Source organism: Callorhinus ursinus, unplaced genomic scaffold, assembly GCF_003265705.2.
Source record: "Callorhinus ursinus isolate GAN/ISIS: 27379988/994484 unplaced genomic scaffold, GSC_fseal_2.0 scaffold3, whole genome shotgun sequence".
NCBI classification, from domain to species: Eukaryota; Metazoa; Chordata; class Mammalia; order Carnivora; family Otariidae; genus Callorhinus; species Callorhinus ursinus.
In genome coordinates this window covers 92,887,585-92,899,383 of record NW_027397065.1, presented here as the reverse complement: position 1 = coordinate 92,899,383, position 11,799 = coordinate 92,887,585, and the positions used below count along the sequence as shown (strand labels likewise).

At 52.5% G+C, this 11,799-nt stretch overlaps 1 protein-coding gene across 1 annotated transcript in view; it reads left to right on the top strand.

Moving 5' to 3' along the window:
- Positions 1-6: 6 nt before the first annotated feature.
- Positions 7-11,799, top strand: part of TRIP13 (thyroid hormone receptor interactor 13) — a 16,241-nt gene continuing 4,448 nt past the window's right edge. Inside the window, exons 1-10 of the mRNA XM_025867497.1 lie at positions 7-129; positions 679-844; positions 2,304-2,433; positions 3,192-3,247; positions 3,963-4,053; positions 5,476-5,548; positions 8,002-8,065; positions 8,889-8,975; positions 9,217-9,323; positions 11,285-11,438. Coding sequence (XP_025723282.1) covers positions 38-129; positions 679-844; positions 2,304-2,433; positions 3,192-3,247; positions 3,963-4,053; positions 5,476-5,548; positions 8,002-8,065; positions 8,889-8,975; positions 9,217-9,323; positions 11,285-11,438 — 1,020 coding nt within the window. The 5' untranslated portion in view covers positions 7-37. The remainder of the gene's footprint in view (positions 130-678; positions 845-2,303; positions 2,434-3,191; positions 3,248-3,962; positions 4,054-5,475; positions 5,549-8,001; positions 8,066-8,888; positions 8,976-9,216; positions 9,324-11,284; positions 11,439-11,799) is intronic.

Sequence of the window (11,799 nt, the reverse complement as noted above, 5' to 3'; positions counted from 1 at the left end):
CGGCCGGGTCCCCGCTGCTCCCGGCGGCGGCGGCGGCATGGACGAGGCGGTGGGCGACCTGAAGCAGGCGCTGCCCTGCGTGGCCGAGGCGCGGACCGTGCACGTGGAGGTGCACCAGCGCGGCGGCAGGTGAGCCCGGCGTAGGGGGGCGCCCGCGCGGGGGCCGGGCCGACGGGGCCCCAGGCTCCGGCGGGAGCGCGGGGACGGGGCCCGCGACCGTGCGCGGCGCCTGGGCCCACCCCGCGGAGATGGCGCGGCGCGCGGAGACCCGCCCAGCGCTGCCGGGCCCCGAGGGCCGGTCCCGGGGCCCCGAGGGCCGCGGTGCGCCCGGAGCCAGCCGCCGTCCTGGGAGGGCTCTTCCGGGAGCCGCCCGAGCCGCGCCCAGAGCGCCGCCGTCGCGTCGGGGGAGCCGCAGGCCCGGGCTCCCGCCACGCGCGCCCCGAGGCGCGGGGAGCTCCGCGGTGTCGTGGAGCCGGCGCCCAGCGTGTGCCCACCTTCGGTCGGCGGGGGCCGCGGAAGCACGGCTGCCGCGCCTTGGAGGGAGAAGCGGGCCGGCGCCCCGCGGGGCGGGCCCCGTGCTGCGCCCCGCGGGGCGGGGGCGGCGCGGCGCGGCCGGAACGTCGGGGGCCTCAGCGTCGGCCCGCCGAGCTGTCACCTACCGTGTCTTTGTCTCGCCAGCACCGCGAAGGAGGAGGACATAAAGCAGAGCGTTAGAAAGCTGCTCAACAGACACAACATCGTGTTCGGGGACTACACGTGGACTGAGTTCGATGAGCCTTTTCTGACCAGAAATGTGCACTCCGTGTCTATTGTCGACACGGAGTTGAAGGTGAAAGACCCCCAGGTACCTAACTCACTGCGAGGAGGAGCCCTTAACTCGTAGCTGAAGACAGAGCCCGTGTCGTGGGGGCGCCGGCCGGCTCCGCCCGCGGACTGTGCGGTCTTGATCTTGGGTTCGGGAGTTCCAGCCCCACGCTGGAGGCAGAATTCACTTTTAGAACGAAAAAACAAAGAAGTATCATGAATGCGGGCGTGCTTTTTTGCTGGTCTGTTGTCAGAAACTGGCTGATTTATCTTCTGGTTTCTCGGGTGGGCACCGGCTCTGTGAAGAGCCCGGTGCTGGGAGTAGATGGGACCCCGCTGTCGGAAGCTCGCAGCGCAGTGGGGGGACAGATGGGAAACCAGAGGCAGAATGCCGCGCGGTGGGGTGGTGGGCTGCCCTGCCCGGACCCCTGCCCGACCCCTGCTCTCGAGGCCAGCGTAGGACCACGGGAGACATGGGGCTACGGCTGCAGAGGGGATGGTCCTCATCCAGTCCACCGTGAGGACCGTCTCACCCCCAGCCTTTGTGGAAAGGGTGGCTGTGTTGGGGCTTTTCTGTCAGTAGGAAAACAACCCGAAGTGTCTGCCTCAGGAAGACGTACCGCCTCTATCTGTGTGCTTCCTGTCCCATGAAGAATCAGTTTGGAAGAATTGGCTTGGCACTAAAATTTTGCTTGCGAGGTGGATCTCTCCATTCGTTCACTGGGACTAGCCCTTGTGGCTTTGTCAGCTTTATCCCTCCTACTTGATTTTGGCCACAGCCTGAAGGAAACAGAAGAGCTTTCCGCACTACTGAGGAAGGACAGATTAAAGGACAGGTTTTAGCATTCTTATCTTTGAGTTGGCACATTGACCTAGAGAAATTTGTCTTCATCGTGTAACTTCGTAAAGATATGCGAACTATACTTTATATATTTTGTTGGTAATAGCTAACGACTTGAGATATCTTAATTATGAGATAATTATCTGCTAGTCAGAGGTAGGCTAAGGAAATGATACATCCACACCCAATGTGGTATAGTTGTGAAAAAGCACACACCAGATTTTTATCTACTGACAGAAAATGCTTCCAAGCTCTACTGAGAGGGGAAGGCACAGTTAGAAAACTGCAGCTGAATCCACGTCTGGTCAAGTGTGTGTGGTGCGTCATAGACCAAAACATGGGCGAGGTTGGATGTGGGGGGGGCTTTGGCATTTTTCCTTCTGTGTTTTTTTGTATTTTTTCAACAAGCATGTAACTTTCATGATTACAAAGAATAGTAAAGTCCTTTCTTGAATAAAGGCAGAGGGAAGTATTTAAAAAAGAGCTAATACTAACCCTGAACATGGTAGCTTTTCTACCTAATCTAAGAACTGGTTTCCAGCATTCTGTATGTGCGATCTTTGTTTTTGGATGTTACCGTCTAACTTTGATGACTAGGATTAGAAGTGGGTTGTTTTTCAGTTTTTGTGGGTTTGCTTGATTTCCCTTCTCACCACAGCCCATTGATCTGGGTGCCTGCACAATTGCACTTCACGTCTTCCAGCTGAATGAGGGCGGCCCCAGCAGTGAGACTCTGGAAGAGGGGACTGAGAACATCACTGCAGCAAGTCACTGGGTCCTGCCTGCAGGTGCGTGACAGTGACAACAGGCGGGCCGCACTCGAGACACGAGGGCAGACGTCGGCACGTGGCCTGGGCTCTCCAAGTCAGCTAGCTGCGGGGTTTGCATTTGTCCACTTGTTTTGTAGGCTTTTAGCATGTCTTATTTCTTGTGAAATGGGAAGCATGCCATAAGAGAGAAAAGTAGAGATCTTCACTGTAAGACTGCACTCCTTCAGGCAGGTCCCTCTAAGATGGTGCTAATTGGGAATCTGAAGGTGTTCTTTTCCTGCCCAGTTGCTCACCCGCTGCGCACCTCCTTCCTCCCGCCTTCTCTTTCTCTGAGGACTTTGCCATGGTTCTAGCAGGTGGAGTCGTGGGTAGCTCAGTCCTCAGGGCTTATGTCTGAGGTCCTGACAGCTGGACTATACCTGCCGCTGCCTTGCCGAAGTGCTGGCTGGCGGGGAGAGTGGTGGGTCAGGGTCATGTTTGTGGCAGAGTGCAGGTCCACAAAAGACAATTGTGTGGGGTAACGTGACAAGAAAGTGACTCTGTACTCCATTTAATTATCTGTCAAAAGGTATGTGACCTGCAGTTACTTAGCATCTCTAATTTTAAGAAGAATTCAAATGTTAAGAAAAAGTTCAAAAATTTAACTTCCCTATAATGAGAATCTTAGCTGGCCAGGGGTGGGGCAGTGGAGAGCATCAGCGGCTCAGAACAAACCTCAGTGGTCAGTGTAATAGCCTGCTTTCCTAAAATTAGGTTTTTGTTTTATTCTCTCCCAGCGGAATTCCATGGGCTTTGGGACAGCCTGGTATATGATGTGGAAGTCAAATCTCATGTAAGTTTTTTGTGCTATTTTCCAAGAAGGCCGGTTATTTGAAGTGGGATCAATACTGTGTTGTTCTCCAGCATCTTGGAGCCCTTTGACTCAAATAGGCTTTGGGAACTCAGGCGCACCAGTAGCTCGTGTCCTGCTTATCTGTCCTCTGGGGTTGCCCCCCAGCAGAGTGGTCTCTGGGGAGAGAAAGGGGAGGGTGCCCAATGTGAAGGCAACTTTGATTGGATTGTGCTCTTAAGAACCCATTGGGACTGAGGAGGCAGAGCCAAAGGTCAGACAGAGCAGGTGGGCAGGCCTGAGCAAGCCCTAGCTCGTCTGAACCCTTCAAGGGGAAGGGCCCTTCTGCATGCTGTGGGGGACTCTGGGGGTTCACCCCTGCATTCCCCCCAGGCTGCGAGAACACAGAGTCCTGCCTGCTGTCTCGGGCACATGTGCTGCCGCTTGCCCACTGCCCTGTTGTCCCCGAGGTCAGAGATGCTTGTCACGTGACCAGTCTCGTCCCTTTGTGCGATCTTGGCATCTTTTGTGAAAGTGAGCCTCGTGTTTGTCCTTGACGCTTACACTGTAACAGCCAGCGTGTCCTCATGTGGCATCGCCGGTGGCACTGATGGCAGCTTCCAAGGGGCAGCCCGGTGCCTGTCCCCACTCCCTGGGTGTAAGCTCCATGAGCACATCTGGTGGGAACCTCCACTGCATTTTACTTTTCTTCACTCAGCTCCTTGACTATGTGATGACGACTTTGCTGTTCTCAGACAAGAACGTCGACAGCAATCTCATCACCTGGAACCGGGTGGTGCTGCTGCATGGTAAAGCATGTGGGCTTTTACTTATTTAACAAGATAAACTGTGTGAAATCGGGCTTCTTTACTCATCCCGTTGATCTTTGAGGAGTTACCACTCTGTTTTCTGATGTAGCCAGAGTTGCCCTAGAATGTCCTTTCCCTGAGAAGCCAATCTAGCTCATGTTACTCTGGGCTTCTGCTACTTGACCTGCCGCTTGGCAGCCACCTGATCACTGCCTCGTGACTTTTTTACATTATTATCAAACTTTTCAAATAACTGCCTAATCCCCCAAGTGATCATATGATTCTTAGGGCAGAAATTGCCTCACGTTTCTTTATAGTGTCCTTAGAGCTTCCCTTTATGACTGTAAAGCATGACAGCCATACTCTACTGAAATTCTGTCTGAATCTCCTCTGAGGAAAACATCGGGTTTTTCGGGGCGCCTGGGTGGCTTAGTCGTTGGGCGTCTGCCTTCGGCTCAGGTCATGATCCCAGCGTCCTGGGATTGGGTCCTACATCGGGCTCCCTGCTCATCGGGGACCCTGCTTCTCCCTCTTCCTCTGCTTGTACACACACACACTCTCTCTCTGTCAAATAAATAAATAAAATCTTTAAAAAAAAAAGCATTGGGTTTTTCTTGATGTCACTGGTTAGAAAGGAATTGAGAGAATACCCAAGTGAAATAGGGGTGCAAAGTCGTTAGCTTCTTATATCAGTTAAAGTTATAGGCTGCTATGCAGTCCTAAAAAGTGTCTGTTAAGCAGCAAACACACTCAGGACATTGTCCTAATACTAGGTTCTGAGTAGGCAATCAGTAGGTATTTTAATTAGTGAAATAGCTAATTTTCTCTTTAGAATTGTTGTGTTTTTTTTTTAATTGTTGAGAATGTGTGCAGAAAATCAGAGTTGAAGGTGCCTGTCCTGACAGATGGATTTGTCCTTCACATTGGTCTCAGAGCTGCTGCCAGGCTCTGCGCTAAGTGGCCCACGGGGAAGAAGCCAGGCTCCCCTGGCTGCCGTTCTGGTTTAGCGTCGGCCCTGGTGAATTGAGTGTCATGAGAGGTGTTTGACCTTTCGCCAGGTGTCTTGATTTTACAGAGGACACGTGGGGACAAGGGGGGTGTCATTGAAGATGTCAACCAGGAAGTGTAGCCCTCTTGGGATGCTGAGGGGACCCACGTGCCAGGAGGCAGTGCTCTGTTGGGGGCGTGGGAGGTAAGACCAGAAACACGAGCTGAATTCAAACTCGGAGGAAAAGGGAAAGACTCGTGAAGCGTTTTGGTGATATTTTACGGCACTCACGCTGCTGGCGGGCTTCTTTGTAGTTAGCAAGCAGTGCTTGGGGGAATAGCATTCATAGCATTGAGCTCTCCCCATTTTGTATGCTGTGCATAATGCACCCACGTTACAACACTGGCCTAACATTTGCTTGGGTTTTGTTGCAGGTCCTCCGGGAACTGGAAAAACATCCCTGTGTAAAGCATTAGCCCAGAAACTGACCATTAGACTTTCATGCAGGTAACTTCTGGTAATTTGAGAAAGGAGAGCAGCAGGGCGGGGCCGCTTGCTTCTCATTTGTGACGCAGAGATGTTTCTAGTTTTTCATCATTTCCCTTGACTCTCTACATAGTCCCGCTCTTTCAAGGCAGGTTAACTAATTCCTCAGTACTCAGCGGTGCCAAGTTAGAATCTTGTCTTTTTAAATCGATGGCACTTGCTTTACAGTCAGCACGTGGTCTTTCTGGTGACTTCCTGTACGCATCGGAACAGGTTTCTGCTTTCAGGGGTGGGATGGTTGGGTGGCAGCTCAGGATGCTTGCTGCTCTTGCTGATGGTCACTGTTCCGTCACCTGGGAGAGGAGTGGCCAAGTCTCTCAGGCTGGATCTGTTTCTTCTTGAGCTCTGGCTGCTTCATCCCCTTTAGATTCTACGTGGCTGTTGTTTCAGATACCCCTTCCCCATTTTCTGTTGATTTGCAGGTTCAGTGACCTGATATTGTCCCACGGGCCACTGATGTGCTTTTTGGTCTTCTCAGAAGGTTTTTAGAATTTTCTGTGTTCCATTTTGGGCCATTTTTGAAAATATCTAATGTGCTTTTAATTCCATTCGGCGACATCTTCATTTCTGATAGTGTATATTTCTTTTCGGGAGGTTCCGCTTGTTTCCTTTTATACCTGTCAACTCTCTGATGCTGTGTCCTTGCTGAAATGCTCGAGTAAGTGTACAGTAGCAGTTCCACTTTCTTTTCTGCTAATTCCATCGTTGTTGTCAGTTCTGAGTCTCACTATTGCTGGGTGGTTCTCCTGCTTCGGGGTCAGTTTCTGCTGCGTGTCAGTTAAGCTTTGATCAAATGCAGACCTTGTTTTTGTTGGATTTTGTTCTGGTAGGCATTTCAGTTACTTGTGATTTAGTGTGATCCTCTTGAGGTTTGTTCTTAAGCTTTGTTGGAGTGGGGTCTAGACTGAATGCTGAAGTGAGGCCCTTCCAGGGTCTCAGGGGAGCCCCCTGAGTCATAGTGGGTACTGTCCACTTGGGCCATTAGGAACGTGAACTTCCCAGCTGTGAACACCAGGAACCGTACAGCTCACGTCTCTCCAGCCTCATGGGATTTCCCTTTTCTCACATCCCTGAGTGTTCAGCAAAGACCCAGAAGGACCCTGTGATGATTCCTGAAGACTTATTCCTAGTATCTGCGTCCCCTCTGGAACTCTGCTTAGTTGCCTCCAGCTGCCTCAGGTTCCTTGAACTCAGGCCTCTGTGTCCAGGTCGGCCCAGTGGCTGCACACTTCTTGGGTCCCCTCCAGGGCTATGGCTGGAAGGTGCTGCAGGCAGAGAGCCAGAGCACTTACGGCCCGCTCAGGTCCCGCGTGGGGTGACAGTCCTCCCTGCCTGCCACCCAGTCCCTTCGCAGCTGCCCTTGTGATTTTGTCTCATTTTCTGGTTGATTAATTCGGAGGGTTAATCTGATACTCATTACTCAGTGGGACTTTAGAGGAGGGAATCCTATGAGGTATATTTTATTCTTCTTTTCAAAAATGTCCTGTAGGTATTTTTATGTTGGGAAGTTGCTCTATATCTACCCTTTATTCTATGCTTGGCAACTTGGTTTTTGTCTTGACATACTGAAACACATCCGTGTCTTAAAGATCTCTTGGGGTGATTTCCTAAAACACGGGAGACTGAAGATGTTACTACAAGAAATACAACTCCCTGAAGTACAACCATCCCTATCTTTATTTCGTTAGGTTGTCTCTCCCCTTCCCTCTTTTGTAAACAGAATTAGCAAATGGAAAGCCAATTATAATTTTTTTTGAAAGTGACTGTTTTTCTCGTGTGGACTTTCCAGGTGCAGAGGACCTGGCTCGGCTTCCCTTCTGCCTCAGTCTCGCTCCCTGTCTGCTTTTAGTTAGAACTAAGCGTGTTCCGGTCTCAGCCACCTCCGTGCATGCAGAGGTTCAGTGGTAGATTTCAGTCAGTATGTGCTGAGGTTCACTTTGGGGCATCTGGGCAGCCCCGGGCACGGGAAGTAATTTTGTGCTGCGAAACAGATTGTCACACTCATTTCAGTTTTAGGGAAGGAAGAAAGCATGTTCAGCTCCAGCCAGAAAGTTTCTGGCGATTATGTTTTGTTTTGCCTGCTAGGTTACTACTGGTAATACTTCTTACAACGCTGGAGATGTGAATTATGAGTAGATTAGAAGTGAGGGAGATTTTACTCTTGCCTTGGTTCAAATGAAGATATTATTCCATTCAAAACACTTTGCTTCAGCCAGAACCACCGACTGCACGTCATTAGGTTTTCACAGTTATTTGAGCCCCTGTTGGTATTACCTTGTAATTCATGATTGCCTTGAGCCCTGGTTAGTCCCTGGTGAATTAACCAGTTAGTGGGCAGTGCTAAAGAAGGAGTGGGTGCCACGGGGGTGCCCGATTTGTAAACCAGTCGTCTTAACTCTGTTTTACCCTCCTAGGTACCGGTATGGCCAATTAATTGAAATAAATAGCCACAGTCTCTTTTCTAAGTGGTTTTCGGAAGTAAGTATTAGCATCACTTCTACTTTTCAGGATTGCCAACCTTGTAGTTGAAAAGGTGCCCCCTGTAGTAGGCAAATCTTCTCCAAGAACATGAGAAACAGGCAACACGTGACTGTGTGGCTGACTTCAGGGTCAGAGGGAAGTTACCGAGCTAAGCAGTAACTTGGAAGTAGCGTGAGGCCTTGAGAGGACCCTCTGCTCGTCACATCCATACCTTTGGGTGGGACAGACACTCAACTTTCTCTTAGGGAGAGAACCCTCATCCTAGCAAGGGCCGCATCCTCAGCTGAGCACGCCCTCAGGGCCCTGAACCTCGTTCCTCTCTCTTAATCGCAGGGCTCAGCCAAGGTGATGTTATAAGTGCCCCTCAGCACAGGAGAATGCCGCCCAGGCACCTGTGGCAGTAGATCCCTCTGGTGGGTGGTAAGCCAGGACAGGGAGCGCTTGTAAGGCACGCACCTCCCAGCTTGCATGTTTGCATCTGTGACCCATCTTGTTCCTGGTCATGGGGATGGCAGGGAAAGGGAAGGAGGAAGTGCATGGCGTGTGAGGCGCCCATGCCAGGCAGCCCAGAGCTGAGCCGGTGTGGGTTCAGGCTCGCTGCCCTGGCGCATGGAACAGGGCAAGGCAGCGTGTGGTCGGCCTCCTTCCATGTGGCTCTGGCGTCTTGGATTTAGGTATTTCTCCAAGGGGCCGTCAGGAGACAGTCGGCTTAGCGGGCCCCTTGGGCTCAGTCTGAGGCTGGGTGGGGACCATGGGTACAAGTATACACCAGGCAGTGTGAAGAGTGCAAGTCAACACTAAAGGAGTATTTTGGTTCCAGAGTGGCAAGCTGGTAACTAAGATGTTCCAGAAGATTCAGGACTTGATTGATGACAAAGATGCTCTGGTGTTTGTGCTGATTGATGAGGTATGCACCTCTGGACATCACACCTGTGACTGAAGCAAATCCAACCCCTGGCTGAGCCCGGCCTCCGTCCAGCGCTCCGGTCATGCAGCACGCTCCTCCTCGGTGTCCCGCATGTGCAGCTTCTGGCAGAGTGGGCTCAGCACACCCCTTCACTTGTTCCCCACTTGCTCCTTCGATGCATCCCATGGCTGCCCGTGGGGCCAGGCGCTACCCTTCTCCACCTATTGTCCCATCCCCACAGGTGGAGAGCCTCACGGCTGCCCGCAATGCTTGCAGGGCAGGCGCCGAGCCTTCGGATGCCATACGCGTGGTCAATGCCGTCTTGACCCAGATCGATCAGATTAAGAGGTAATGCTGACGTGGTGGCCTCACGTGAGAAGCCACGGGCAGGGTGTGAGGTGCCTGCACACCCCTAGACCTTACTTCCAGCTCCTCTGACTGGAAACAACGGCTGCTGCTAAGTATCAGTTCTGTCTTTGCCCATCTGAGGTATATATGCTAAATGCGATAATTAGGAATTACGTACTTGTACTAAACTACTAAAAATGTAACACAAAACTTGAGTGTGGGGAAAACTCACATGCTGTAGAGAAGCACATGACAAGGAGTGAAACACGCCACATTCAAGCACTGGTGCCAGCACCGCCCAGGGTTTGTCGGCCTTGAAGGGCTGGCGATGGGCAGGTGAGTGTCACCTGCATGCCCTTCATGGGGCCAGATTTCGTGTCTCCACAGTCCAGCCTTGCAGGTCCAGAGCCTGTGGTCAGTGTGCCCTAAGCTGATCCAGCTTTAGGGAGTGACTCCTACTAACCTGACTCACAAGGAAGTAATGTCCAAACCAGAGCCCCTATGTGTTCTCCACAGTGTTTCACCGCCCCCCCTGCTGATAACAGCTCTCACAGTTAGTCCTGGGAGTGCTGTCCTCCACTGAGGGTGCCAGACTCCAGAGCACCGCCTGGAAGCTAGCTTACTGCATGTGGACTCGCGGGGAACTGAATTGTGCTAAGGGCTGTTTCCTCCAGGCCTTCAGGGTGGTTTTACCACAGAGGCTCTGATTTCCCGAGATGCGGCTCTTGGGGCAGACTGCAGGGGCTGCTTGCTTCCACCCTGCTAACAGGCCAGCCACGTGCGAGGCGCAGCCCCTCCTCATCTCTGCTTCCTTCCCTGCCCCTGCTCCTCAGTCTGGTTTCTACCCCTGTGCCTTGTTCACCTGAGGGCCTTTGTTCTCCCTGGAGTTTTCTACAGCATCTGACCCCTGGCAACCCCTCCCCAGCCTCCACTCTCCAGACCACCTCAGTTTCTGCCACTGGCCTTTCATCTCTTCGGGCAGCCTGGGCAGCCCATGCCTAGCCTTCTCCCCTCTATCGCTCACCTCTTAGAGGCCTGCAGGACCACCTGGACCAGGTATCAGGCACACTCCAGTCATTCAGCTCTGAAGCCCCCATTTCCAGGGTTCCCACTGAGCCCCAATGCCCCTCCTGTTGCCAGCAGGTGTGGGCTCAGGAGGGAATAGAGACACGTGGGCCTCTGGTTTCCCTCGTACCTTCTTGTCCCCCTTTACTTCATGCTCCCTGTTCAGGCCCCTCAAGGTGACCCTTCCAGACCTTCCTTTGTGTGTATCTGACTCTAGGCTCCTAGGACCCCTATACTCCCTGCCCCTACCCTCACTGGCTCACCCCTGCTCACCCTGTGCTATGCACCTGTTGCTAGACACTAGGTAAAGCTAGCCATTCAGCTTCCTGCAGACTGTATACCAACCATGGGCCCCAGGGGAGCATGCTCCCCAGAGTGCCTTGGGCCTTCTCTGTGCTGGCCCATGTCAGTGAACAGACTAGGCAACAGTGCTCTCTTTGTAGAGCTTAGAAGCTAAAGGGGAAAGCAGCTGGTAAACAGGATAAATAGTTCAGCTCTGCAACGTGTGGGGGTCATGAGAACGGCATGGAGAGCAGTCACCTGGGCATGCCCAGGCAGGTTGATGGGGCAGTCAGGACTGCACACAAGTGAGAGCTTCACCGTACCGCGGTTGAGGGAGGAGAGGGAATAGTGAAGTGATAGTTTAGGAGAACTTTCCAGAAGGCAGAGGAGCAGAGGGTCTGTTTGGTGCACTGTGTTGTGGCCAGGAGAGCCTGGTGGGGAGTTGGGAGTCCCACAGACACTCAGGCGTGAGCCTCGGAAGACATTGTAGGCCCGTGTTGGGACTTGGAGTGCAGTGGCTAGGATGCCGGCTGAACACCGGAACTTCCATGGGCGGAGGGTGTGAGGGAGTCCCTGAGGTACCTGGTGACTGGCGCACACTCCTCTACCTTCAGGCACTGCAACGTGGTGATTCTGACCACTTCCAACATCACAGAGAGGATCGACGTGGCCTTCGTGGACAGGGCTGACATTAGGCAGTACATTGGACCGCCGTCTGCAGCAGCCATCTTCAAAATCTACCTCTCATGTTTGGAAGAACTGATGAAGGTGCTGGGTGTCTTTTCACTCTTCTAGCGGCAGATTTCTCATGTTTTTCCATTCCCTGACAGCTCAAAGTAGCTAATTCCAACATGGAGTGAGTTATCTGAATGCAGCATTAACGGTCTTAAAAAGTTGAAAACTGCAGTTGTGTCTGGCAGGTTGAGCTGTTAGTTGAAATTGTGGCCACTGACTCAGTATTTTTGTTCTTTTGGCACAAGATGATCATGACTATTTGATCTACCTATCTGCCGGGGATGAGTGAGTGGGAGGGGAATGGCTGTGGTAGCCTGCCGGCATGTCCTGGTCCACAGAGAGACCTCCTGACTGGAGGTCATAGCTCACAGGGAGACCTCCTGACTGATGGTCG